This window comes from Gobius niger (assembly GCF_951799975.1).
Source record: "Gobius niger genome assembly, chromosome: 11".
Lineage (NCBI taxonomy): Eukaryota > Metazoa > Chordata > Actinopteri > Gobiiformes > Gobiidae > Gobius > Gobius niger.
In genome coordinates this window covers 31,413,961-31,441,818 of record NC_136862.1, presented here as the reverse complement: position 1 = coordinate 31,441,818, position 27,858 = coordinate 31,413,961, and the positions used below count along the sequence as shown (strand labels likewise).

The following is a 27,858-nucleotide window of genomic DNA, read 5'->3' as shown; positions in this document are numbered from 1 at the left end:
CTCGTCTAAGCTCAGGTAAGGACATATCTCGGAATGTAAAAACGGTGGCCTGTTCCTTTAAGGTCAGAAAGGGCTCAGTTTAGGAAAACTGTTTGGGCGTGTTGAATAATTGAGTCTAAACTTGTTCATTGACCGAACAATAAAGCTAATCATCAATAATAGGCCACCGTTTTTCCATACTGAGATATGTTCTTACCTGGGCTTAGACGAGTTGATGCGTACCTGTCTGGTCTTTGTGTGCACGCTCAGTCATGCAAACGTTGTTAGCATTTAGCCTCTCCCAGCAAAGGTATAGCTCCAAACTGGGGTGAAGTTAGAAGCTACCAAGCTGTTCCAGGTTTTTCCTATTTAAACACAGTTACGTGAAACATTACACGATCCAAGGCGAGTTCCACAAAATGAAACATGGTGATTTTCTAAGCGGATAAAAAGGGGTGCTATATTGTAAGGTGTAATAACCATAGAAATAAAAAGAATAAGCGTCATTCGATCCTCACGAATGCGGACAGCTAGCAAAGAAGCTACTCCGGTATTCTTTTCAGAGGCCATTAGCCTGCTCAATGTATATTCCCTATAGCCGTTAGCATTAGCCACCAAACATCTCGAATTATGAACGATTCTGTTTGTGTCCTGAAAATCAAAATTTGCCCATTATGAAATAGGAATAATTATTAACTTAAAACATTGGTTAACTTACATTATAATACGATCCATTGTTTGAACAAACTTAACAAAAGTCGTGTTGATGTGAAGGCTGCCATCTTCTGTTGGTATAGATCAATTTCAGGTCTATTACGGCCTGTTAGATAAAAACTTCACAAAATATGTATGTATTTTTTAAATGTGGCAAGAATGTTGCAAAAATATCACACTGTGATTAGCAGCAATCTTTAGTCCTTATGATCATACTTGTATTTGTTGTTATGATGGGTTTTATCAGAAAAATGCCCTCAGTCATTATGCCAGTTCCATTACATTACATTGGCTGGCATTAAAAATATGCCGGAAACAAGATGGCGGTGTGCCGTCCGTATTTCGACAATGGAACGAAGCCACGAAGGACATTTCTCCTTTTTATTTCTATGGTAATAACACCTTAGGAGCACGTCAACCTTACTGTGTGGACGTCGAAGCATCAGCTCGTCTAAGCTGAGGTCTCCGTATGTAAAAACGATGGCCTGTTCCTTTAATAGTGTGCAGTCATGCAGCATTATAGAATTGGTTCTTACAAAATGAGAAAATAAACACAAAATGTTATATTGTACAAAGAAGTGAGCACAGTGCGTGGTTGTTCCAAAATGCGGATCTACAAAACAACAAACTCTAACAAGTCATTTACTCGAACAGTATTGCTTGGAAAATCTGGAAATGTAAAATGGTCTTTCTAATAGGAAAACATTAAACACAATTTTGTAGGTAAATCATTTTTGCTCCAGTTCAAAGACAAAGCTGTAAGATGGATGCCTGTGACTGCGACAGTGAAAATGTTCCTGCAACAAACAACATTTAGTCCCAAAGCCGATTCGTCACAACAGATTAAATTAAAATCACGCCAAATAACATTGATGACGTCGTAAGTCCCGAGACTTTTCCAAGGTAGGAGGTCTGTAATATCACCAGCTCACTGGAACGCAGCATCAGTCTTCACAACAGAGTCACAATCAGCAACAAACGATAATAATATTCCAGCAGAGATTAAACACCTATCAGGCATTACCAAAAAAAAAATGATTCCACAACATTTTTTCTTCAAAACAGATCAATTCAAAGACAAATCACAGCAATTCCGAGCAGGCTACTATTTCATTACTATATAACATCTTAGACTCCAATGCTACGAACATAAATTAAACACTGCAGCAACAACCACAAAAACAAGAACAGTTTCCAAGTCTCTTAATCGCCCACAACATTGCTTTTCCACCAAATCGATCATGCTCAAATCCAATTCATCACCAGTTCACGAAAACGTGGATGTGGCCGATGTTGCTCATTTGTTGGTGAGAAAGTCCACAAAGCCTTGGATCACAAACCTCAAAACTCCTCAAAGTGTCAACTCTTCAATTCCCCTGCTTTTAGATCGTGATCAGCGAAGTGCAGAGCTGGCGATAGGCACTGTACCTGATTTGTTCCTTTTACCGTAATAGTAGCTAAAGCTAAACAGCTAAAGCTAAACCGCTAAAGATTTTTCAAAACCAAAATATGAGAAACATGGAGATTGATGACTGCTTTGAATGTTAGGACAATATCACTACTTTCCTGTTTTTTTCTCCGGCAAATCATGTCAAAATAGACTAAACTACTAAACCCGAATTCCATTTCCAGGCTAAAGTGGAACTAAATCAGGAAACTAAGGACTAAAACCAAGGCCGTGGGAACCCAAGGTGCTGAGGTTGCTGCATCACCTCCTGGTGGATGGTTTTCACATTGCAGGGAATATTGATAAATGTGCCTGGTCACTAGAACGAGGGACACAAGTCGGCAGCCCAAGTTTTTTTTTCAGAATCGTTCATTTGAAGCCATGAAGAAGCCTCTCCATATTTAAGCTGCAGTATTGGTATATTAAAAATCGTACATTTTTAGGTTCAAACCGGCTTGTTTAGGGAGATTTGGGAGTGTGCAGTCGGGGCGTGTCTTTGTCTGTACATACTGGGTAAACACCGGGTCGTGTTGGAGACGCCGCAGAGATTGTATCAGACGAGCTGAACCGCGGACGTGACAACCAACATGTTTGGAAGTGGATTTATTAATCACGGTTTATGTGGCGCCGCTTCCTCATGAAGAGCCTCGATTGCAAAGCAGCGACAGCGGGACAGAGGGAACAAATGTCATGCAAAAAAGTTTTATACATACGCCTATTGTGGATCAGTTTCTGTGCCTTTGAGTGAGTGAACTCTGAAACCCCACACACATGACACGACGGGGGAGCTTTACAGCGGGATGGCTTTTCTAAATGAGCTGTAAATGAGCCCTATTGTCACTCCCAGAGAGGTGAGAACAGCCCAAAAGTTTAGAGGCCGATTCCTCTCTTTGACATATTTCCAGTTCCTAAATTCGACTTGCCACATCTTCCCCAAATTTGATAAGATTTCCATGTGCTACAGAAACTTTGGAGACGACACTTTCATAAGCTATGTCCTGCTCAAAATGCCCCAAAACCGAGTTGTGTCCCCCGTTCTCATGATGGGTCACAAGTATAAGCAATGGAAAAAAAAAATTTGGGGGGAGCAATCTTGTCCCTCAGCACCATTTAACCACAATATGTTCCCACGGCCCTGACTAAAACTGTACTTTTGCACAATATTTTGTTGTATGTGTTTTTCTTTTTGCCCTAGCCACTCAAGTGCTCCTTGGAGGTGTAGGAGGACCTTGTTTGAAAGTTTGAACCTTGACCTTAACTGGCGATATGTTGTGCAGCCCTGAAATGCAAAAGGGGACGACTAAAAAAGCAGAGGAATCAAGAGGTGGCGAGTTTTGAGTCAAGACCCACGTCCCAAACCAGCAGCCGTACACACTCGTAAAGTCGAGCGCCTTACCTTTGAAGAAGCAGTCTTTGGTGTGCACCACGTAGATGCGCCTCTTCTCCAGGCAGGCCGTCCTGTAGACCTCGCAGTGGTTCTCGTAGAAGCTGCCGTCGGAGCCGCACACCGGGACGAAGGAGGGCCGGCAGCGCTCCTGGCACACGCACTCGCCGCGGCCCGTCTCCGGCAGCACCACGCACTGCCGGCCTCGGCCACAGGAGGTCCGCCGGCACGGGTCCTCCTCCGCGGCGGCGGACTGGGCTGAGGAGAGAAGGGGAGATCACAGAAGACGTTTAGGATGGAGAAAGTAATAAGACTGATTGAAAAGGTATCACAGCTTGACTTGCCATTGCAGAGTGTTGTGTTGAGAATGATAACTACCGTAAATTCTCTAATACTGGCCTGTATTCCATTAGCGCCCGGGTCTCTAACAGAGGCCGGGTTCGCGGCTGGCGGAGGCAAATTAAAGCCGGTCCCTTAAACAGGCCGGAGCTTTTATTAGAAACTATAGCGGTAGAAATATTCCTCATGTTTGGAATTTGTCTCATACTCGTATAAATGAAAACTCACGTGCAGGAAGTAACAAACGGGACCCCAGGCTGAGGGACGCTGCGGAGGAGCTGATCCGAGCGTAACTTTGACACAAATTTAGCCACTTTTCAAATCTCCTGTGACTATTTGTAGAAACAGGGAAAGCAACAAATGTGTGACCCTCCGGGGTTTTAATAAAGTCACCATCGCGTCTTCAACGCATGTCCAGCTGCTCCGTGTGCAGGTCAGTCCCACGCCTCAAAACAACTCCTCCCATCAACGCGAGCGTCTCGTCTTCTCTCGGGTCTTTTATGATCGATCACAAACACAAACGCTCCGTCTAAACTCGCCTTTTACACAAGATAACAACAAATAATCCGGTCCGCGGTAAAAACGAAACAGAAACCTGCAGTGACACTGATGTCAAAGCTCCGCTAACAGCAACGAAACACTTCCTGTTGTCCCGACAAAATAAAAGGCGTCAATGTTCCAGCCGCTGGGAGATGGTTCGAAATGTTGAACCTAATATTTTAGGTGCAAATGGACACAAATGTCGTTTTTCTTCGTTTTCCTGGTCGTCCGTTTTGCTCAAATAGAAATAAAGGCCTGTCTCTAATTGTGGCCTGGTTCCAATAAAGGCCTGGTCCTAGATGCCCTCGAGTAAATAAAGGCCCCGGCCGATATTAGAGCATTTACGGTATGTCTGAGCGCAAGAGAGTGTAAGAAGTCGAGTGAGTTGTGTTTAAGGTGTTTGAGAAAGTAGTGGTTTGGTGTAGTCAGTGGCATTTAGCGTCTTATCAATCGACAAAGTGTCTTAAGTCGTTGTCAGTCCGCTGCTACCGAAAGAGCAACTTGACACTTCTACATTGACACCTCCGACAACCAGAGACAATCTAATCAAACGGTAGGCGCGATCGAAAGTGGAAGAGGCAGTGACACCAGGATCCGTGTTTCTCGCACGCAACCGGCAATAAAGATCCCCGCTGTAAAAACACAGTAAGCGTCACCTCGCCTCCCGTCTCCCCGTGGCACTGATTTGATCTGTTTGCTCTAAATTCAGTCAGAAAGATGCCGACGCTGCACCCGGCTTCACCTTGGATTGCCACGACCAGAAGGACCTTTTCTGTCAGCGTTTTGAATCATTTTACAGCTGCAGCCTCGGGGGTCAAATGTTGGGGAACGACATGTGCGAGACAAAGCAAGTGCATATCCGAAAACGCGATAGCGATTTGTATCAATGACCTCATTAAGTACATTCGTAAATCTCCTTCCATCCATGTGTTTCTCCTCTGTGCACAATTTGTCCCCCTGTCCCACTCTCCTGCATGGAGCCTCTTATGTCAGATGCCCTGCCGCTGGCTGCTCGATGCTGCAGAGATAGCTGACTAACTGTTGACTCCAAAGTCTTCAGGTCTATCTGCAGAGAGACTCTCATCCAACAGGGACTGGACGACAAGAACTGAAGAGCCGACACTTTGGCCGACTGGGTCACAACATTTCAGCCATTAACAATAAAGCTCTAATATGAGTGAGAGGGCCCCAAAACACTTAGTTGTTTATTTCTAATGAAAGAACTCGGACATGAGAAACAGCTGCAGGTGTCAAACGGTTCCTTTTGGACAGGTGGTAAACCTTATCGCCACCTTTGTCCAGCTCTGTCCACGGTGTCAGCTGCACGACACGGGTTGGGCTATAGGATGCTCTTTTGCACCTGTAGCATCAGGTGTGGAATAAATGTGATTATTTCTCTCACCACTGAAGGAGGGACAAAGCGAAGTAGATTCAGGCTTGAGGGATTGACCATGGACCCAGTGCTGCCACATTCAGAGCGGCCGAGGAGGGCAGCTCTAAACACGGCCACGCTCCCAGGAGGAGCCGCTGGGCAGGCAGCGCTGGAAAAACACACTTTTGTTAAAGTACATGTTCCTGTCGTCCGCCATTGCCTTGGACACACGAAGAGAGAAAAGTCCTTTGCAGTGCAATGATGGCACGTTCAACTGTGCTTTGTCAAAGAGCCTCAACTTTTTTTGGAAAGAAATATCTGTATTTGTGTTATGGTTAGGCCAGCCACCTGCCTCAAAACCACTTTGACTTTTTTTCCCCTCCAAAGTCGGTGACCCGTCATTTGCTTTTCGAACTGGCCAAAATACGGCTACAGCCGGCTAACGGAAACCCTGGACTGGATGTTGGTTCCACTTCAGCCCTGTCTGCAGAGGGACTCGACAGCAAGAACCGAAGCTCCAACAAGGACTGGATGTTGGTTCCACTGTCTGCGGAGAGACTCCCATCAGACCTGGGTCTATCCATGCCATGGATGGACCCAGGTCTAACGGGAGTCTATAGATTGTCCATGGGAGTGGATCTCTCCCGCTTGTGGTTGTCTGCTGCTGACTGTTTGCTGACTTTGGACAATCAGTTTTGTTTAATCAGACTTTATAATTGCATCCAAAAGTACTTTCAAATCCTGAATCATTTCTTTTTACTTTGTTTAGTCCGGCATGAGGAGAGTTCTGTTTTGATTAAAAAAGCATGTGTAAGTGCACACGCTCAGCGAGGCAAATCAGTGAGGCACTTGACGTATAATTAATTATTGTTCACCATACAAGAAAATAAAAAAATATTAATAAGTGTTTGACCATGGGGAGACTGTAATTAATGAACAAACAAACTATATAATGAGTTTGCAACACATGATTATGAGTCATAACAGTGCTGAGATGAAGTCAAGTTGAATTGAACACACCAATTAAAGTACCACATTTGGCTGCATCGTTTAATTAGTTCTTCCAACATGGCCGCTCAAGTTTGCACTTTGAATCGTGTACTTTGTTGTTTCATTGCTTCACAGTAATTGAGGTCATTTAATTTAAGCTTCATGTGGTAAAATGTTTGAAAAGATCCACCATAAAAATAACCTGCAGATGAGTCGATGACCACCCCACAGCCCTACGACAAAGACAGCCCTGTTCACGACACGTCATCTCAACATGAGTCAGACTGTGACATCAGCCAAACGTCTTTCTCTCGGTTCCACTGCGCCGCTCACCTCCAGGCCAGTTCATTACGCCCTGATTAAGAGCCAGCTCCAGACTGAACTCAAGCACAAAGTGATCGATAACCGAAATCTCGGAGGCCGACTCTCCCGATAGTGTCCAAAGTTGGTCCTTGCCAATCCTAGTACTATACATCTGAACCTACAATGCAAATGGATTCAATGTTTTTGTTTTCCTCATCGATCTACACACAATACCCCATAATGACAAAGTGAAAAAAGATTTGTTGAGTGTTTTGCAAATGTATGAAAAATATTACTGAAATATTGCGTGTACTATTGACATCGTTTACTGAAAACTGAGCTCAAGCACATCCTGTTTCTACTGATCGTCCTTGAGATGCTTCTACAAACGGGCCAGAGTCCACCCATGCTAAACTGAACGGATTGGACTTTGTTTTTGAAGTCCTGAAGTCAAAGGAACTGTCTGTAGACTCAGGGACAGGTTTGTATCGAGGCTCAGATCCGGGGAAGGTCCTGAAGAGCACAGGGGCCTCCATCAGAAGCACTAGGACTCTTCCTAGAGCATGGCCCGTCCAAAGTGAGCGATCAGGGGAGAAGGGCCTCGGTCAGGGAGGAGACCAAGAACCTGACGGTCACTCTGACAGAGCTCTAGATCTCAACATCGCCAAATCACGGTCTATAAAGTCTGATTTGATTGAAATCTGCACTTTTATTTTGTTGCCAAGAAGACGTGAAAGGTGAGCTTAACTTAATATTTATTTTAGTCTTAATTTGACCCTCGTCTTGGTTCTGACCATAAAAAGTGTCCTTTACCTGGATGTAGCTGTTGGTCAGGTCGAGGTTCAGCAATATGGGCCCAAAGACTGAGATCAGGGACGACCTGAACATCCTGAATGATCAGGTTATTGCATCAATGGATTTGGTCTTGTTTGATGACATGGGCATAAACAATGGAAGTGAAGTTAAGAAGGAAAGGTTGCTCCAGTCGAAAGCAGCCCCAACACAAAATGCATTAATTCCTTTTTTTCCTTTTTAACTCTTCATGGGTTAGCACAAAATCACTGAAGTTTGCAGTTGGACAGATGTTTACACTTGATTTATACCTATTTTATGTCCATTTGAGCCTTGCTTTCATTATCATTTACATTTTTCAAGTCTTGCTTTGACCCATTTTGCACGATCTCACAATTTTTGATCAAATTGAATGGGATTCATGGTGTCAAACTGATTTAAGTAAACAGAGTGATCAAACACTTGTTTCTGATACAGTCCTTTATCTTCTTTCAGTTTGTTCATCAGTCAACAAAGAAATATCTAGAGATTCATTTTAGTCCTTATTATTCGGATTCGATCTTCCTTTCGCTGAAACATATCACTAATACTCTGACTAAGTACATTACTCGACAAAACTCCCACAGTCTATTCCCCCCCTTCCACAGGGACCCACATCCCCCAGAGCGAGGCAGACACATTTGATCCGGTCTCTGCCCCCAGCCTGACTTCTGAGAGCTGGATCTGGCAAACCCACCCACCACTCCACACACGAGGGGGCACACGGGGTTTCTGCGAGTGCAACGGAGAGGCCGGCTGGAGCCGAGGAGGGCAAGACCGTCAGCCAAACGGCAGTGTGCGCGGAGAAGGAAAAGAGACTCTGAAAGCAAGTTGTTCAAAGCAAATCCAAAAGGAGAACGGCTGAACTGTGCCACAAACGTTCTGCAAGAAGAATCAGTGAACCATATCACAAAAATGAGCTTTAGTGAAGGATTACATTGAACAGATGACAAAGTATATTACTTGCTTTCAAGCAGTAGCTCCCAAAGTGGGGTCCAGGGCCCCCTAGGGAGCCTCGGAGGCACTGCGGTGCCCCAAAGATTGTCTTCAAACATATATACTGATATCAGCTAAGATATTAACATCATTTAAGTTGCAGTGTATACCTTTTATTTAAAGCAGCAATTCCCAAAGTCCAGAACATCGGGGGCCCCTTATCAATCTAAAATTCTCTAAGGCCCCCCAAAATAATAATATATATATATTTTATATTTTTACATGTTTTTAAATGTAATATTAGCAGTAAAAGTCCTAAAAAATTCTTTTGAACAAACAAAATATATGATTATTTTGGAGGGCCCTGAGAGAATTTTAGATCGATAAGTGGGCCTCAATGTTCTGGACTTTGGAAATGGTTGGTTAAACTAGTTTAAAGTAGTTTTGAAAGTTCTTTGTTTTCCCCCTGTGGCTGCTTCCAACATGACTATATATGGGCGATACCAAATGAAAAGAAAAACTAAATGAAAGTGTAACGCAGGTCATGCCAGCTGTCCGTGGCTGAACTAAAAGACAGTATTTGGGGTAATATTCGACCAGAGAATTTGATTTCTGTGACAGATCTGTGTATGAAACAGTTTGTTCTTCATATGTTTGAAACGTTCCGAGTCAATGATAATTGAACAGTGCTGTATATAAAGAGTTGTTTATTAAACACATCATTTTGACAGGAGGACTTGGAGCGTATATTGTATAGTCAATGGTGTAGGTGTTGTAGTGTTTATGAATCAACAGGACGTCACTTCCTGGTTGTTCCTCCGCTGGGTTTGGAAGGTTCAGATTGTCCTGACGCAGAAGGAGCAGCTGAAGCTCCTGCTCCTCTAACTGCAAAAGGTTCCTCAAGGTCGACCGCATGACGTGGGCCTCAAAGGTGAAGGAGCAGGTGGGAGGAGGAAGGAGCTATTTTGCAACTTTGCCACGCAGCCTCTGTCTCCTCTGTCAATGCTAGATGCTCTTGTTCTAGGTTTGTAGGTTCTGTATGTTCCCTGTACTTCTGTTATTTGTGTTCGTTTAAACCCCATACGTTTGGCTTTCTGAGATTGGTTTGTTTGTGTGCTGAGCTTTCATTCTCGATTTTCTTTTGTTCTTTTGGCACAACTCCGAGTCAGGTGAAGGACACACACAGGAGGAGGACAGATAAGAGGGACACAGCCGTCCTCAGAGGATCGCGATTTCCTCTCTGCGTCCAGAGGAATGTGGGATTCTTTGTAGTAACTGTCCCTGAATACACTCATCAGAGAGTGTGTGTGGACTGAACCGGCAGCCCTCCGGTTGATGGGCATAATAGACGTGAATCACATCGCACTGGAGCTACCAAACACAGAAGAAGAAGAAGAAAAAAAACGGATTTCACGAAGCGTTTAAGGCCTGTGTATGAATCATTTATGAGTCTCGCCTTAAACTAATCCTTATTGTCTGCGGCAGATAAGCGGCGAGCCTCGGCTCCGGCGCTGTAGGTCGGAGCCGGGAGGATTGTCTTTTCTTCGGCGTAATTAAATGTTGGCGATCGGCGGCTCTGGGACGTTCGTAGACACCCGTCCCCGCGGCGTACAATCTGTTTGACTAATTGTTCCCCGTGTTTACGCACGTAGGCAAAGCGGGGGCCGCTCCTGTGTGACCTTCCCGCCGGAGTCAAGGTCGTGGGCGATTACAAGATGAGTTTGTATCCTCCGAGCGCCAGAGATTAAACGCTTAGCAGGAAATTACAGGCGAGTGCCGATATCCCCCGACAGACATTTGTGCCATGTTCTTCTCTCTCCAGTTACGTTAAACACAAAAAAGATAACCCCCCCCCCAAAAAAAAAAAAAAAAACTGCATAAATTGTAGGTTTTTGACAACATAGAAAAGTTAAAATAGACATAGCAACAAAATAAATCAAAATACAATCTACACATGAAATGAAACCAGGCAAAGTGTCCGAGTGCATTAATGTCCTCTGTAGTGGACATTGGTCTTGAGTCTGTAGACTTTTTACAAACAGTCTATCTGAATCCTACTGTCCAGCACAGAGGACGTCCAGAGCTTTCGATCAGTAGATCAATCTTATTCAGTCTTGTAGAGAAGGGTATTTTTTACTCTTGTAAATAAAATGTTAACCAATATTTTTTACATTTCAGCCCTTTTGAAAACCATTTCCTTCCATGTCCTTTGTAATGGACGCCAGGACTAAACGAGTCTCAATTGAAATCTAAATTAGGGATGGGCGATACCACATTTTTTGGAATCGATACGATGCCGATACTTTTGGGGTATTTTTTCTCGATACCAATACCGATACCGATACTGGTCATTTTTATATGGGTGAATGTATTTCAATCAATATACATTTCTACAACTGGTTATTTTATATAATTAATAGGTGCATTAAAATGATATTACTTTAAGTGGTTAATTATACAATGTTAATGTGAAATTAAATACATAAACAAAGTTTAAAACTAATACTTTAGTGACAAACAGAATCTAAACCAGAATGATATGGCTGGCTCAGTTCAATCCCCTGCTGCTGTGGACTGTTTTGGCTCAGAACAAAGATGTAAATTGTCCGTTTATGTTTAAAATTGCTGCCACGCCTACTTTTTGCATATGCAAATTAGTATCAATCCTTTTTGCCCAATATCGATACTCAAAAAGGAATCTAAATCTCTATGTAAACTTACGGTTAAAGGGACTATACAGAGTTTTAAAATATGTTTCATCCCCCTACATGTTCCAGCCATGTCCTAATGTGTAGAAAGAGCTCAGACCTGTTCACCACAACTGCCTCTAAAATCCTGCACTTACAAAGGTGTTCATTCGGGTCCGAAGTGCCGTCATGCACGGGCTTAATATAGAAGCTGCAGTTACGCATGAGACCTGAGGTGGCAGTAGTGAGCATAAAATGAGTAACTTGCATCTAGCCCGTTTAAAGGAACAGGCCACTGTTTTTACATACTGAAAAATGTTTTTACCTGAGCTTAGACGAGTTGATCCGTACCTGTTTGGTTGTTGTGTGTGCACTCAGTCATGCAAAACGACCAAAGATGTTGTTAGCACATGGCCTCTCCCAATGTATTCCTATAGCTCCAAACCGGGGTGAAGTTGGAAGCGACCACGCTCTTCCACAGACATGCACAAAGACCAGACAGGTTCGCATCAACTCGTCTCAGCTCAGGTAAGAACATATCTCTGTATGGAAAAACGGTGGCCTGTTCCTTTAAATGAAAATGAGAACATTTTGAATGAATTAGTGACAGTAGAGTCAGACTTGGAGCTGTGAGAAGATGAGCTGAAGGGTCAGTGTTTGAACAGAACAGTGGAGGTTCACAGGAGGAAGCATCAGCTGAGGACATCAGGTCTGGGGCTGTGCTGTAGCATTAGCAGGGGCGGACTGGCCATGTGTCCGTTCTGGAAGAGCACAGAAGGGCCACTGGCTCTAGGGCCACCAGTCCCGCCTCAACCGAGCTTAACCCAAATCTAAAAGCTAGAAAAAGCGAGAAAAAGCGGATGAAAAGTCAACAAAAACATGAGAAAAACACAACAAAAATGATAGAAAAAATTATTAAAAAAGCAACAAAAATATGACAAAAATGTGGCGATGTGACGAAAAGTTTCCATCATCACTTTTGTAGGTCTTAGCTTTCAAATGAGGCATTACATTGTTGATCTCCAGTCAAGAAGCTTTTAGATTTGGGTTAAGCCCAGTATAAAACAACATGAATCTAAAAGGAATTCTGTGGAGTATGGTGTACCACAAGGTTCAATTTTGGGACCATTATTATTTATTATTTATATTAATGATTTTGCTTCTGTTTCTACGACCACCTCGTTCTTTTTACTGATGATACCAATTATGTATTTGTGGAAGTGCACAATTACCCTAATTTGGGCCTAGCCTGTAGTCAGAGTCCAGGGCTGTTTTTCAGTCCCAGTCCGCCCCTGAGCACTAGTGTCCATATTATCGGGGAAGAACTCAGCAGTCAGTTGGTCATGGGGTCGAATGAAGTTGAGTCATAGCCTTTGTCAAGTCAAGTCAAGTCTTGCTTTAGCAGCAAGTCACAAACATCAGCCTAATCTTCACTGTTGGACTATTAATTCTTCGTTTCAAAATTGATCTAATGGATTTCGATTTAGAGTCTAATTAATATTCAATCGCCACAAAATAAAAAAATATATGTATGCTTTGAATGCTTCAGTCTGTGTACAAAATGACTGGGACAGCATTTTAACCTCTTAACTCCCGCCTGAACCGAGAGCATTTTCTCCAGTTCAGCTTTACCCAAATCCTGTAGGCCAGTGTAACGCCTCATTTCAAAGACCTACAAAACTAAATTGATCTCTTTCCTCACATCATCCCATTTTTTTTCAGCACTTTTTTTGTTGTTGTCATCTCATTTTTGTCAAATTTTCGTGACGTTTTTGTCCCTTTTTCGTCAAATTTTTCGAATCTTTTTTGTCAATTTTTTCTCCATTTTTCGTCAAATTTTCTCTTTTTTTTGTTAATTTTTTGTCCATTTTTTGTCACTTTTTTGTCACTTTTTTGTCACTTTTTTGTCACTTTTTTGTCACTTTTTTCCTCACTTTTTTCACATTTTCATCCTTGTTTTCGTCTCAGTTTTGTTGCTATTTTCACACCTTTTTTCCAGAAGCTTTTGGATTGAAACATAATCTTTTAAAAGTGAGTTGCTTTTCCCTGCAGTCTGAAAGCCTTAAAACACCAAACCACCTTCAAGATCTGTGTCAATTAGTCCAGCTCTTAGGGAGACCGCCTGTCTGCGCCGTAGCTACAGTTCATTCTTTTGAACGCTTTCCTGTCCTTAATAAACGTCTATGAATCTTCACCTCTTCACTCACTGTAGAAAACTTTTAATGCATCACAGAGAAACACACATTTCCTCCTGTCTCTTCCCGCTGTATTGATTAGACACGCTGTGTCGGGAAACAGAAAAAGCATGTTGCTAATTACCAGATGTAATAGATGCGCTGGATTTATGCAATGAATCCTGTTCTTTCATCAGCTTCACTCAATAACATCAATAATAAATATAAAGTCACAGCAAGTCATTGAGTCACTGGTCTCAAGTCCATGGTACGTCTTAAGTCACAAACAGCAAGTCCTTAGTCAAGTTAAGTCTTTTTGGAGCTTTGGTCAAGTCTCAAGTCCGGAAAACTGCGACATCACTAACCCTTAATGAGAAAACAGCAAGAGAGGCGGCATAGGAGAGTCCAGAGATGGATATATTCATGATACAGAAGTTGCTTCTAAGCAACTGCGACCTTAACATGGTGGAGGGGTTTGAGCGCCGAAAATGATCCTGAAGCTCTGTTGTCGGGGGCTTCGTGCCCCTGGTAGGGTCTCCCATGGCAAACAGGTCCAAGGTGACGGGTCAGACAAAGAGCGGTTCAGAAGCCCCTTATGAGAGACCTACAGGCCCGGTTAATCGTGAGATCGTCCTCCCGTGGACTCACCACCTGCAGGAGGAGCCGTAAGGGGCTGGTGAAATGTGATTTGGGCAGGTCCAACGACTGCCCCCACGACCCGGCAACGGACAAGTGGAAGAAAATGGATGGATGGATGGATGGATGGATGGATGGATGGATGGATGGATGGAAGTTGCTTGTAAGATTTGCTCCAAAAAAAAGCCAACAACCTTTGGAGGAGAAGCAAGGCCCTAAACCTTGCTTCTCTTGCTGTGTCCACAGTCCATCTTCTTTCCACCACTTTCCAAAACACCACAAAAGTCTCCAAACAACCCAAAAAAACAAAGCTTTAAAGCTGAAATCCGCAGCACTGAAGTCGTCTGACATTTAGCTAAATCTCCCTTTTGTCCGTGGAATTATTTATTTGTTTCCGAAGCGCGCTGCCCACTGCTTAAGAAGTCTTGTAATCCTTGGCCTAAGCTCCCAATGTAGCTCTTCCTAAAGCGGCTCTACAAGGCCTGGCCATCCATCCGTCCCAAAAAAACCCGGGTGCGTCCAGTGACTTCTTATTCTCCGCCGCATTGTGTTGGCTCTGGGACGAAGAGACCCGCCATTGTCCGGTTCATAATTAACGACGTTCGGTGCCACGTTTTCTTTGCCGCGCTGATAACCGCGCTTTAGGGATGTGCCTTTTTCTTTTTGCCTCGTCGTTTTGACAATTTCAGACAATGGTGAGCCTCCCCCTTTAGGGCTTGTAAGCTCCGCACAATCTCCTTGTACTTTCTCAACAGCTACAAAGTCTTACAGAGTCCCGGGACGCTCCAGTAATGCCTCGATGAAGCTTGTTGTTTCGATAGAACACGTACGGGCGCTCTGAAATTGTAATCAATCATCGGCAAGCGTCGAGTCGAGATGATAAAATATGTATAGAGACTGACTTTTATGATATTGATGCAGCCAGACAAATTGCAAACAATGGAGGCCCGTTTACTTTCAACTGCTGTATCAATAATGCATTACAGTGTTTTATTTAACACTGTTCGGGCCAATTTGATGCAGAACAAACACAGAATCCTCAACTTTTCTGATGATCATTGTGTAAGTCTGTTACTGGTGACTGTCCCTCCATTTATCATGGGGAAGTCGAGTCGTTTAATTAATCATAAGAGATACTGAATCTAGAAAGGAACAAGGAAATGATCATCAACGCCAACATGGTAAAAGCTAATGACTTGGTTGAAATTGATGGAAGGCAAATAGAACAGGTGAATTCTTTTAAGTATCTTGGCTTGGTCCTCAACAGCTTCAGAAGCCCCTTATGAGAGACCAACAGGCCCGGTTAAAACCATGAGGCCGTCCTTCTGTGGGCCCACCACCTGCAGGGGGAGCCACGAGGGGCTGGTGCAATGTGATTCCCACGACCCGGCAACGGAAAAGTGGAAGAAAATGGATGGATGGATGGATGGTTGGATGGATGGATGGGTGGGCTTGGTCTTCGACAGTAACTTCAAGAGGAGTGACCACAAGGACTTTTTGTGCTGGAAACTAGCTCCAAGGCTACATTTTTGAGAGGCCTGTGGTTGTGTTTGGAGTCAGTGCTAGGATCAGGACGATGTGCAGTCTAAGATATGGCATCGCTGTCTGGTTCGGAGCGCTCTCTGTAAAAGTCAACAATAGAGACACTTGAGAAGGTAGCAATTAAAGTGGTTGGAATTGCAGGGACGCCGTCACCACAAGTGATATATGAGAAGGCAGTTCTGTGACTAGGGTTGCGAAGGGGCGGAACATTCCTGACACATCTTCCAATGGGAACTTTAGCTCGGAAAATGTGTGAATTAAAGAAAAAAAATGGTGTTGAATAAACAATTAGTGAACTATCAGTCACCCATGAATTATGTTTGAAGCATAAAACATGCATTTGACTAATGTTACACGCTGCACCCATACAAGAAGTCTGAGAACCCAACTCAACCTGGATAGATTTAAACAGCAGCGGTTAGGATTTATGTACATGAGTTTTGGCGATCAGACCCCAACGGTAACATCGATGTATGAAAGTCAGTATGGATGAACAGCTTGGAGTTAGGAATGTCTTCCCCCGGAGCCTGGACACTGGTGGTGGTATAGGAGACCCGTGAAGCTGCAGCAGAGAGAAGCCGTGGATGGAAGAGGTGGAGATGGGGCGGAGGTGGGTCACAGCGCAGCTGGGAAGTGAACAAACCATGATTGCTGGGGCTTAAAAGCGGGACTGAGGGCGATGATTGGCTGCTGTGGAGGTGTATTCTCGCCAACCAGACTCCGCTTCTTTACAGAAGAGGGTCTGGCAACACTCCATTGCGCGCTTTCAAAGGAAGTGACGCAGCGATATGGAGCCTACCGACCAATCAGAGCAGCTCCCTGAACGGGCGTCACGTTGTTGCGCCTTTGTTTTGTAGTTTTTCAACACAAGCAACCACTTCACGTAATGCTCCGGTTTGCTTGTGTTCTTAAGTTTTTCTGACATAAACGACAGAAGTCATTTACTGAACTCCGTGTGGCAGGAGCGCCATTGTTAATGTCTGAATGACGACAACTCACATCTGCTATGTTCTCATTGGCTGCTCTGCGCTTCGGTTGTCCCACATTAGTCCCGCCTCAAGCAGTAGCTTTTCTACGACAGGGTCGCCAGACTAGTCTCCTGTTTATTAATTAATAAACATCGGCGATTAGTCTGGATGCCAGGCTAGTGGAGGTGTGGCTCTTACGCTGATGGCTGAGGTGGAGGTGTGGCCCTCTCGGAAGCGATCATTGGCTGGAGGTATGTGATGCTGAAATTAGTCTACCAGGTTGAATTAACACATTGGCTTCATTAGTCATGTCAACTTCCCAGCTAATAAAACTTTTGTTTACACAAGTTTTTGATTAAGAAATCATTACAACATAAAAAAACAACTTGACCTCTTCATCTCCAACATGTCTCCAAGTAGTGGAATAAAGAATGGTTTCCCCCCCCCAAAAAACCAAACAGCAAATATATGAAGAGTCAAAATGACCAAAGCTCTAGGAACAAAGTATCAGAACACCATTTGGGGCAGGACAGGTAGAAAAGATACTTCATATCGCGGCGAAATGTGAAGCAGTGCCTGTGTCTCTGTAGCCTTACTGGGTAAAATAAACATTTATAATTCAGCACGTGTCAAAGAGTCAAAAATAGTTGAGGAGCAGTCTGTGAAAAGAGCAACTCTCCTCCATCAAAACTCTGGTGTTTGTTTTCCGCGACACCTGGAGCGTGACCGCTTGTGGCGTCCCCGAAGAAGCCGCCTGCGTCCATCCATCAAAGTCATGTAATTGCAAAGACAGTTAAGAGAAATCACCCTGTCAATATGTGTATATCTATCGTGAAACCTTCTTCCCTTCCTGGCAGACTCTGTCCTGCATCCTCCGCCCCGGCCTCAGCTCCGTCCCGTCAGCGGAGGAGCGCTTTATTGTTTTTGCGCCGAGGCAGATGCAGATAATTACATCCAGAGACACACGTCGGGATGTGCCCCCTGGAGGACGGAGACGGGACAAACTGCTCCTGACAGCTCTCAAATCAAGAATATCAATGGACACAACAGCAGAGGCAACAGACAGCGGAGGTGTGAGCGGCCATATTAACTACCGGCAATTCAATGTGTTGTGAACGACAGGGATTTAGGGTTTTCGGGTTTACTTTATCTATTGTTTGTGGTGTCATATATATGTGACAATGGTAACATCACACAGAACTGAGAATTCCCCTACAGTATATCCATCCGCTAGCAGAGAATGAACTAAGTGAATCTCCAACCATGACATGGGCAGGGGCTGGACTGGGACTGAAGAACAGCCCTGGACTCTGGTCAGCCTGGCCCAAATTAGCGTAAATGTGACACTTCCACAAATACATATGTTAACCTCTTACCCCCCGCCTTAACTGAGAGCATTTTCTCCAGTTTGGCTTTGCCCAAATCTAAAAGCTTCTTGACTGGAGAGCGACACTAGTGTAACGCCTCATTTGAAAGCTCAAATCTAGAAAAGTGATGGTAACTTTTTGTCACGTTGTCGCTGCATTTTTGCCGTGTTTTCGTCACTTTTTCGTCACTTTTTCGCTGTGTTTTCGTCTCTTGTTTTTCGGGGTATTTTTCACGTTATTGTTGTTTTTTCATCGCTTTTTTCATTGCTTTTGTCGTCACGTTTTCGTCACATTTTGTTGTTTTTTTGGGTCACTTTTTTGTTGCTTATCCGGCACATTTGTGTTTTTTGGATGCTTTTCTTTTAACCTCTTCACTCCCACCTGAGCCAATCACATTTTCCCCCAGTTTGGCTTTAACCCAAATCTAGAACCTTCTTGGGGAAAAAAAGACTGAAATGTTTTAAAAAGTGACAAAAATAGTGACAAAAAAGCAACCAAAGAGCAACAAAAAAAAGAGACAAAAAAGAGACAAAAATGTGACCAAAAAAGTGACAAAAGAGGAGCAAGAAAGTGACAAAAAAAGAGACAAAAATGTGGCAAAAAAAGTGACAAAAGAGGAGCAAGAAAGTGACAAAAAAGAGACAAAAATGTGACAAAAAAGTGACAAAAGAGGAGCAAGAAAGTGACAAAAAAGAGACAAAAATGTGACAAAAAAAGGTGACAAAAGAGGAGCAAGAAAGTGACAAAAAAGAGACAAAAATGTGACAAAAAAAGTGACAAAAGAGGAGCAAGAAAGTGACAAGAAAGAGACAAAAATGTGACAAAAAAAGTGACAATAGAGGAGCAAGAAAGTGACAAGAAAGAGACAAAAATGTGACAAAAAAAGTGACAAAAGAGGAGCAAGAAAGTGACAAAAAAGAGACAAAAATGTGACCAAAAAAAGTGACAAAAGAGGAGCAAGAAAGTGACAAAAAAAGTGATGAAAGTGCTGCAAAAAAGTGACAAATACCCAACAAAAAAGGGACAAAAGTGCAACATAACAGTAGCAAAATAGTGACAAATAAGAGACAAAAATGTGGCAATAATGTGATAAATAGAGAAACAGTGATAACGAGAGAAAAACTCAACAAAAAAGTGACAACAACGTGAGGAAAAAGATCAGTTTTGTGGGTGTTAGCTTTCAAATGAGGCGTTACTCAGGCCGAGAGGCAGAGAGGAGAGAATGCATTCGGTTTAGGCGGGTGGTAAGAGGTTAAACCGGAGAGGCCAGACCGGAGGCCCTAGAGCCAGTGGCCCTTCCAGTCCATGGACATGGGTGAATGTACGTGAGTGTAAGAGACAGACTCGCTCCTCTCTTTTGTTCTAATGGACTTAAACGGCGTCCCAGGCTCCGCTCCAAAGCTCCGCCAGTGTGTTTGCGAGAATACAGCTGCGCCGCGGCACTACCCCTCAGCCAAAGTGAATTATTTATTTAGCACTCTCGCTGAAGATGTTTATTCGTGCTACGGCGCGGTGCGAGCACTTCTACCGGCGGCGCGCCCGAATCAGGCTAATTTGCGTCGCCACTTCAGTCTCAGCCAATAACACTCTGCCAGAAACAGCCTCCCAACAACACCATTCATTATGTGTCATTAAGCATTAGCATCTAAATCAAAGCCAAACATTACCGATCCAGGGCCGCGCTGGGGCTTAAGCGGGTCTAAAGCGGGGCCGGGGGAACATGGAGAAATGAATTCCCTTCGGGTGAGGACCAGAACAGGTCTAAACTGAGAGGGAAGCAGTTCACAATCAGGAAAAGGTATAACTAGATGGAATCAAGGCATGGAATTATCACGACAATATTATGCAACAGGTAAGGCTGAATCCAATTACAGTTTTTCTCCATTGGTTTGGCTCATTTCTTGCGACAGAAATGACATTCTCAAAGCAACGTGGACAAATCTCCAAACCACTTGGCAAATGTTCACAACAGAATTGAATTTCTCATTAGTTTCATCGAATTGCAAAATGTGTAAGTCCATGTCTCAATGTCTCAGTACATGTTTGTGGAAATATGTGACTTCTTGTTTGCAGTTTTCCCAAATATAATATGTTCTTAGCTTAAAGTGAAATAACAGTTGTTTCTTTGCTGTCTCCTTTGACCTCCTGCTGACCTGAGTGACCATGAAGTAAAGTTAGATTACAGTTGTCCACTTGTTGTTACAGTTGTATTTACGACATCTGTTTAAAGACATCTATTTTAGTGTCCACTCTCTGTGGTATAAAAGCTAGCTGCTTTGTTAAACCGGCAGACTCTCCTGCGACTGTCTTCACGCTGTCATCTTGTGTTACAAAAGGCTCTAAGAACTGCTTTGCCTTTAGCATTTTTCTTAGCATTTTTGTTAGCCACAACATCCACATGTTTGCAAATGATTAAGCACATGTCGCCGACAATTAGCACAATCTCCAAATGAATAGATCCTGTTGATCTAAATTGATTGTTGATTCTCAGTCTAATGGCTGTTCGCTCCAAAACCTGTTAGCGTCATTTCATTGTAAAAATCGTCACATGCGCAATAGTCAGTTCAATTGTCAAAATGAGTCAAGGACACAATACCATGAACAGTGATGTACCTGAATGCGTTCATTGAACAAAAGTTCATGAACGCGTTCATATTTTGGCCGAACGTGAACTGAACGCACAGTGTTACTGCCTGATGAACGAAACCATGAACACGTTCAATCTGGTGTCTGTGAACGGCATTTCCCGTACTTTTTACGTTCGTTCAATATGGTGCCAGATTTCTTATACCCCACGCCAACGGCCTGACTGTGTCCAGTTCTGTGGCGGTGAACTCTGCTGTTTATGGTTCTGGCACAGGCCCTAGCACACCGGTAACCTGCGGGTCCACACGGTGCCCGTGAGCAGCCACAGAGTGAGGCTACGAAGCGAGTTTCCCTTGTGTCTGTCGCTCCAAACTCCTCTGCTCCGCGGTGCCACTCATTTGCATAAAGCCACAATGTGGAGTTTTTTAACTACAAATTAGCTCCTAAAACAATCTTATTCACATGATTAATTTACCAAATTAACACAAATGCAATTGAATATTTGTAGCTTCATTTTCCACTAAGTGACAGGCTGACATGAAAGAGCTTTAACACTAAGTGAGGAGGCCATAATATTTTTGACTCGTGGCTGAAGTCAACTTTCTCCAGCTCTCCCAAGGTTGGCAACAATGCATCTCAAAATACTTAAGATTTGCTTTAAAATATGGAATATAATAATATTTCCCTGAGAGGGGAAATATACTTTTCACCTTTTTCACCCCTGACCCTTTTCATGCCTGAATAACAGCTCGCAGCAAAGAAAAAAAAAAGAACTATGAACTAGTTCATTTTTGGAACTATGAACAAACTATTTACTATAAACAATTATGAACTATGAACGAACTAGTTCATTTTGAAATGTGTGAACTGAACTTCGAACTAATTCATGTAGAAAATGAACTTTCCCAACACTGACCATGAATACCATATATGAATTTGATTTGAAACATTTGACACATTTATTAAAGCAATTACTGTAACAGTCAGGGGAAACTAGAACTTGACTAATGAAGGAGGAGAGTCATCTACGCTGTGATGTGGACGAGAATCTTTGGCCGGACAGACAGCAGCGTGTGGATGGCCTGGAGGGTGAGGACGTTGGCCTGGACAGGGAGGACAGCGACCAGTGAAGAATGTTGTGAAACTCCAGCTTTATTTACAGCACTGTAGGCTGCACATCATTTTCATTGATTTGTGTTTGTGTGTTATGTTACAGTATGTTATGCTGAATACATTTTCTTTTTACTCTGATGCATGGAAGTTACTTTATTTGTGTGAATGATAATGGTTACAATTTCCTTGGCAGTGTGAGTGCAATGTGTGAGGTCAAACCTTGGAAGCTACTCTTACCCTCAAAGCCTTTGTCTTTGTTGTTGTTTTTTTTCTTTTTTTCAGTTTTATATAAAATTTTATTCCGTTAGCTAGACAACAAAGCATTATATCTGTTTCAAGAAATGAGCCAAACCAATGGAGAAACACTTCAATACATATTAGCAGGTAGAGAAAAAAGTATTTTACTTGTACACAGTATTAAAAAAGCTTGGACTTTTTGTTTGTTTGTTTCTGACTGCAGCTACTGTTGGTAATGAAGGTTGAATAGCGGCAACATGTACTGACAATAAACTTACAGGGAAGCGAGGCTACGCTACTTTGTGAAGCTAGCAAAAATGAGAGCTTAGCCAAACTAAATGGGAGCATCACAAGACAGTAGTCGCAACAGTCATACTTTTAACGCAGGTCATCATAAAACATCATGTATAACCACGACAAGTTAGCTTAACATTGTCACAGTGACGAGGCTCCAGGCAACTCATGAAGACGCTAGCGCAGCACAGTTTGTCTTGAAGCTAAAAGCTAACATGCATTAAAATAATACATAAAAACAAGTGACAGATGAATAACATTACTGTAGACGATTGTTTTAACACATTCGTTGATTAGTTGGCACTATTTGTAAATGAATAATGCATCTAATTAATGTTAGCCTTTAGCTTCAAGACAAACTTGCTAACCTTTCGAAACACAGACATCTCCTCCGCTAATGTTGTATTTACATACAACATCAAGCTCTGTCCATCACGGAATCTTTACAAGGTATTTATTGGTCAAACAAGTCTAAGCTAATCTTAATAGGCAATAAATTAGAACAGGAAGTACTGGCGCGTGACATTTCTGGGTTAGCACAATTAGCTTAGCCACAAAAGAAGGGTCTGGCACAAGTGAAACATGGGCTTAACCAGTTCTGAATATTGGCCAACACAGGTATAAATGAATGACTGAAACATGACTAAAGAATGTCCAAATGAGGACTGTTCCAGCGCATCCACATGAAGCTAATCGCGTCGTCACTTCAGTCGATCCTTGGCTCAACAAGCTTCCAGAAACAGCCTCCCACAATGCTAGAATATGTGACATTAAGCATTAGCTTATAGAAAATAAACACTACCTGGATGACTAAGAATTTGCATTGTTATCCTCGCGGTCAGGAATCCGGGAATTTAGAGCTCAAGCGACCATTGCACCCATTCATCTTTTATTTTTGGTCTTTATATTAAAAAAAACTGCACAGCAAAGCAAGAGGATGGGGCTAGCGTGGTTAGCGGTTCTATTCTCTATCATTTTCCAACCAACAAAGTGTAAGATGACAAATATGTTCTTACCTGATTACTAAATAGCTCTTATGAAATCATTTATTCTGCACTTTATCCACTCGTTTTAGGCTGATCTTCACTAACACGCTCCTTAGATGAGCTACAAGTCAATTAGTCTAAACCCGCACTTAAAAAGGTCGTAACTGGTACTTTTTGAAGGCTAAACCAGTTCTGAGCTCATCTCCCCTTTAAAAAAAGACTCCAGTCACTCCAGTACATTAACTATAATTACGACGAATATCAACACGCCAACCGAGGCCATTTTTCTTCATTAGCCGCCGCAGATTGCCTCTTGCTCGGCCGACCTCTGTTGTAAGGGCAGCGCGGCAGTTGGTCACGTGTGATTGAAGGGGAGACGACGGGGCTCGTGTCGAGTCAAAGAAGAGACGCAGCCGGTGTGGGCGTAATTACTGTGAGCGAGGCAAGTGCGGCGACTGAGATACTTTTAATAGATGGAGAAATGGGATCAAGGGATGTTTGTTGTGGTTGTTAGATTTCCTAGGAGGACACTGAAGTATAACTGATGATCGTGATTATCAGGGATTATTTTTCCAGCTGCGTCTATCGTGAGCATGTCATGTTTTTACTTTCTTAATGAGTGTCTTTAGGATGTTTGTTGCATTTAAGCCTGTCTCTGTGAAGCCTTATCTTGTTAAAAACATGCTAAACGTGTAATGTAGACCGATGATGAACTATGACAGAAAGATTTTCTGCGCTGTATATATAGTACCCTAATAGCACTTTGGCCCTCTGCCCATTTCCCTAAAGTCTGCACATTTAAATTAGCTTGAAAAAGCTAACGTCTGCTTCAATCATCCTTGCTCCAGAGCTTAAAGGAATAGGCCACCGTTTTTACATACTGAGATATGTTCTTACCTTAGCTTTGACGAGTTCTTTAGGACCTGTCTGATCTTCCCCCGTGCCTTCAGTCACGTAAACACAGCGCAGACGGCGTTAGCATTTAGCCTCTCCCTCTCTCCACTATTGCTCCAAAACAGGTCAAGATAGAAGCTACCAAGCTCTTCCACGTTTTCCCTATTTAAATATGGTTACGTGAAGTGTTCCACTACAAAGTATGATTACACAAAATTTAACAATGTGGATTTTCTAAGCGGATAAAAGGGGGAACTATATTGTAAGGCGTAATAATACCAGGAGTAGTTCGAAATCCGCACAGTAATCTTCACTTTACTGCGCAGTAATCTTCACTTTACTGTGCGAATGCCAAACTACTCCTGGTATTACTACGCCTTACATTATAGTTCCCCCTTTTATCCGCTTAGAAAATCCACATTGTTTAATTTTGTGTAATTATACTTTGTAGTGGAACACTTCACGTAACCATATTTAAATAGGGAAAACGTGGAAGAGCTCGGTAGCTTCTATCTTGGCCTGTTTTGGAGCTATAGAGGAGAGAGGGAGAGGCTAAATGCTAACGCCGTCTGCGCTGTGTTTACGTGACTGAAGGCACGGGGGAAGATCAGACAGGTCCTAAAGAACTCGTCAAAGCTAAGGTAAGAACATATCTCAGTATGTAAAAACGGTGGCCTATTCCTTTAAAGGGACTATACAGAGTTTAAAAATGTAAAAGTTAAGTATTTTCTTCCCCCTTCATGTTCCAGCCATGTCCTAATGTGTAGAATGAGCCCCGACCTGTTCACCACAACTGCTTCTAAAACTCTGCACTGTCACTCAGAAAGGTCTTCAGGTCCAAAGTGCCGTCATGCACGAGGTTAATGTAGACCCAGCAGTTACGCGTAAGGCCTGAGGTGGCAGTAGTGAGTATAAAAATGACTAAATTGTATCTAGTCCCTTAATTACATTGTCCAGTGTAAATGTAAGTGAAATAAATAAAAGTGAAAAGATTAAATGAAAAGCATGTGTTTATTTTAGTTCATTATTCACTTTCAACACGTTTGTTAAGTGTGACGTCATGATTTCTGCTTCCGGATACTAGCAGACGGGCAAAACATGCGAGAAAAAAACAACTCTTAAAAACAAGCATCAATATTTCTGAAACTCAACAGAGAGTTACTGAACCTACTTTTTTCTCAGACTCATTTGCCAAAAATGCCGCACCTACTGCTAAAAAAGTAATATTTACTAAAGTCGCTACTTCTGGAGTTAGCGTAGCTGCTGCGCCGTTTATCTCCGCTAACCGGGAAGTACCGATTTTGGTAAATATTACTTTTATAGCAGTAGGTGCAGCATTTTGGCTCATGGTTCTGATAAATAAGTTTGCTCAGTAACTCTCTGTTGAGTTTCAGAAACATTGAGTGTGTTGTTAAAGAGTTATTTGCAGTTTCTCACACATCTGCGGACCCGGAAGTAGAGCTGTGACATCACCACTGAACAAAAGCTCTACGGATGTTTTTTGGCTAACTTCCTGTTAGCCAGTGGACATCCTGGTAACATAAATAAAAGTTCAAATAAGAAACCAACTATAATAAATGTGAAGTCCAGCATGTTCCATAATAATTTGCTTATACTGTGGTGCCATTTTACCTTCATTCATGCGCCAAATTAATGTTAGCCTTTAGCTTTAAGGGAAAAAGGACTTGCAGTTCTATACACAGAAATCTCCTCTGAAGTATTTACATCTTGATTACATTTTGTTTGTGTGTGTTGTAAGTTCAACAGCTGCTTGTTTTTAGCCAAGAACTGTTCAAACATTCATTCATTTCAGCAAGACACTGCCAACTGTCAATGAGAATAAAACACAGACAGGAAAACACTCGTTACCCTTGGAGGTTAGCATCAAAGTAATGCTGCGTTCCAACTGGTAACTGGTACATTTCCAGCCTCCGGCTTCCACACATGCCGCTCAAAGTGGTAATTACAACATGTAAACTCTGAAATGATCAGAGTGCTTCGAGGTCAGATACTAGATGAATATAGCAACTGCGCCCCCTAGTGGAGAAGTAAAGCTAATGATAAAACAGTAAAGTGAACATTACTTCTGGTTCCAGCCTTCAATACAGTGTAGTAACATATTTAGCCTGTTTCAAATTATATCTGCTGAAGAAACAACCATATAACTTTAGCGTCTTAGCTAACCGTGGTAGCCATGCCTCCTTGTGAATGCCTGATCTCTCGGTTTAATTCTAACGCTAGGAGGACATAAGTTGTAACCCATGCACAAAACCGACTAAAAATAATAATAATGTAGCTCAGCGTACTTTTTCAAACACAAATCTCACATTGCTATTTTAGTGTGTAAAATAGCAATGTGAGATTTGTGTTTGAATTGAGATTTGTGAGTGTTTGGTAATGCTTGGAGCCAGGCTATAGCATGGGCTAATTTACACCAAACTGACATTGAGCCAAAATATAAAAACAAATCTTTTTCTTTTTCAGTACCTTATCGTGCATCCCTGGTCTTAAGTGCAGAAATGTCATAGTCTACATTGCCTGGGCTTAAGTGAAAGTCTTAGCTGATTAGTCCTTAATCCTTTAGTTTGGTCTGTGGCGCTCAGCTCCCAGAGGCTCATTGATTTAAACAGGCACAAACGAGAAGCCGATCAGGAGGTGTGCCCTGTTAGTCAGTGCTCACACTCCCTTCATCTGCACCCCCCCACTTAGTCCGGACTGCACTTCCACGATAAGATGAATTAGGAACACGGCTTAGGAACAAGTGTCAAAGGTAAAATGAAGGTTTGTCACAGCCTTTTCGACATTTTGGCACGAGTGGACTAGGCCACAGATTGATACAGCGTTCTTCGACTTGGTAAGTAGACTCTAAACACTGGACAATAACAGGTTCTTGGGGCCAGAAATCAATGTAGTGGCTTTAAGTCTTTTCAACGGACAACAATCACACTTGACTTAATGATTCTGCCACTTTTTAATCGTTAAAACAGTCTTTCACGTTATGCACAGTGTTTTGCGAGCAGAGAAGTGGAAGAGAATGGTACCTCTATAGTGCTTTTCACATGGTCGCCCTCAAGTCCCCCAAAGCCGCTCACGATGGGCAATTTTTCACTCCCCCCATGGTATGAAGACTTTATTGGGAAGAAAATGTCTTAATGGCACTACAGCTCTGGTCATTAAAGACATTTCAGCACAAAGAGGAAGCTACAACCGTACCTTGATTTTTACTTTTTCAAAGGGATAATTCTCTGGCCTAACGCACTCAAGCACCGAAGCATTTCCAGCGACATAAATCCAGAGTAAGAGCTGCCTTTATCCAGAGACAATGGCCATTGGTCGGACCACACACGGCGAGAGTCCCGATGATAACCGCTAAAGACCCCGTCAGCGGAAGCATCTGACAGACGGTAATGACCGAAACAGGCTCCGTTTCCGACATGTTGGAATGGCGCAGAACGCTAATGGAAAAGGGGAGCAAATCCAGCTGTCTTTGTTCCAACCACGGCCGAGTGAAAAAGCAGCAGATAATTGGTCGCAATCGA

General features: G+C 42.8%; 1 protein-coding gene across 1 annotated transcript in view; it reads right to left on the bottom strand.

Moving 5' to 3' along the window:
- fstl4 (follistatin-like 4) overlaps positions 1-27,858 on the bottom strand; it is a gene marked incomplete at its 5' end in the record, with an annotated part of 455,018 nt that overhangs the window by 280,071 nt on the left and 147,089 nt on the right. The window contains one exon of the mRNA XM_079566729.1: positions 3,537-3,782. Within this exon, the coding sequence (XP_079422855.1) occupies positions 3,537-3,782 (246 nt within the window). The remainder of the gene's footprint in view (positions 1-3,536; positions 3,783-27,858) is intronic.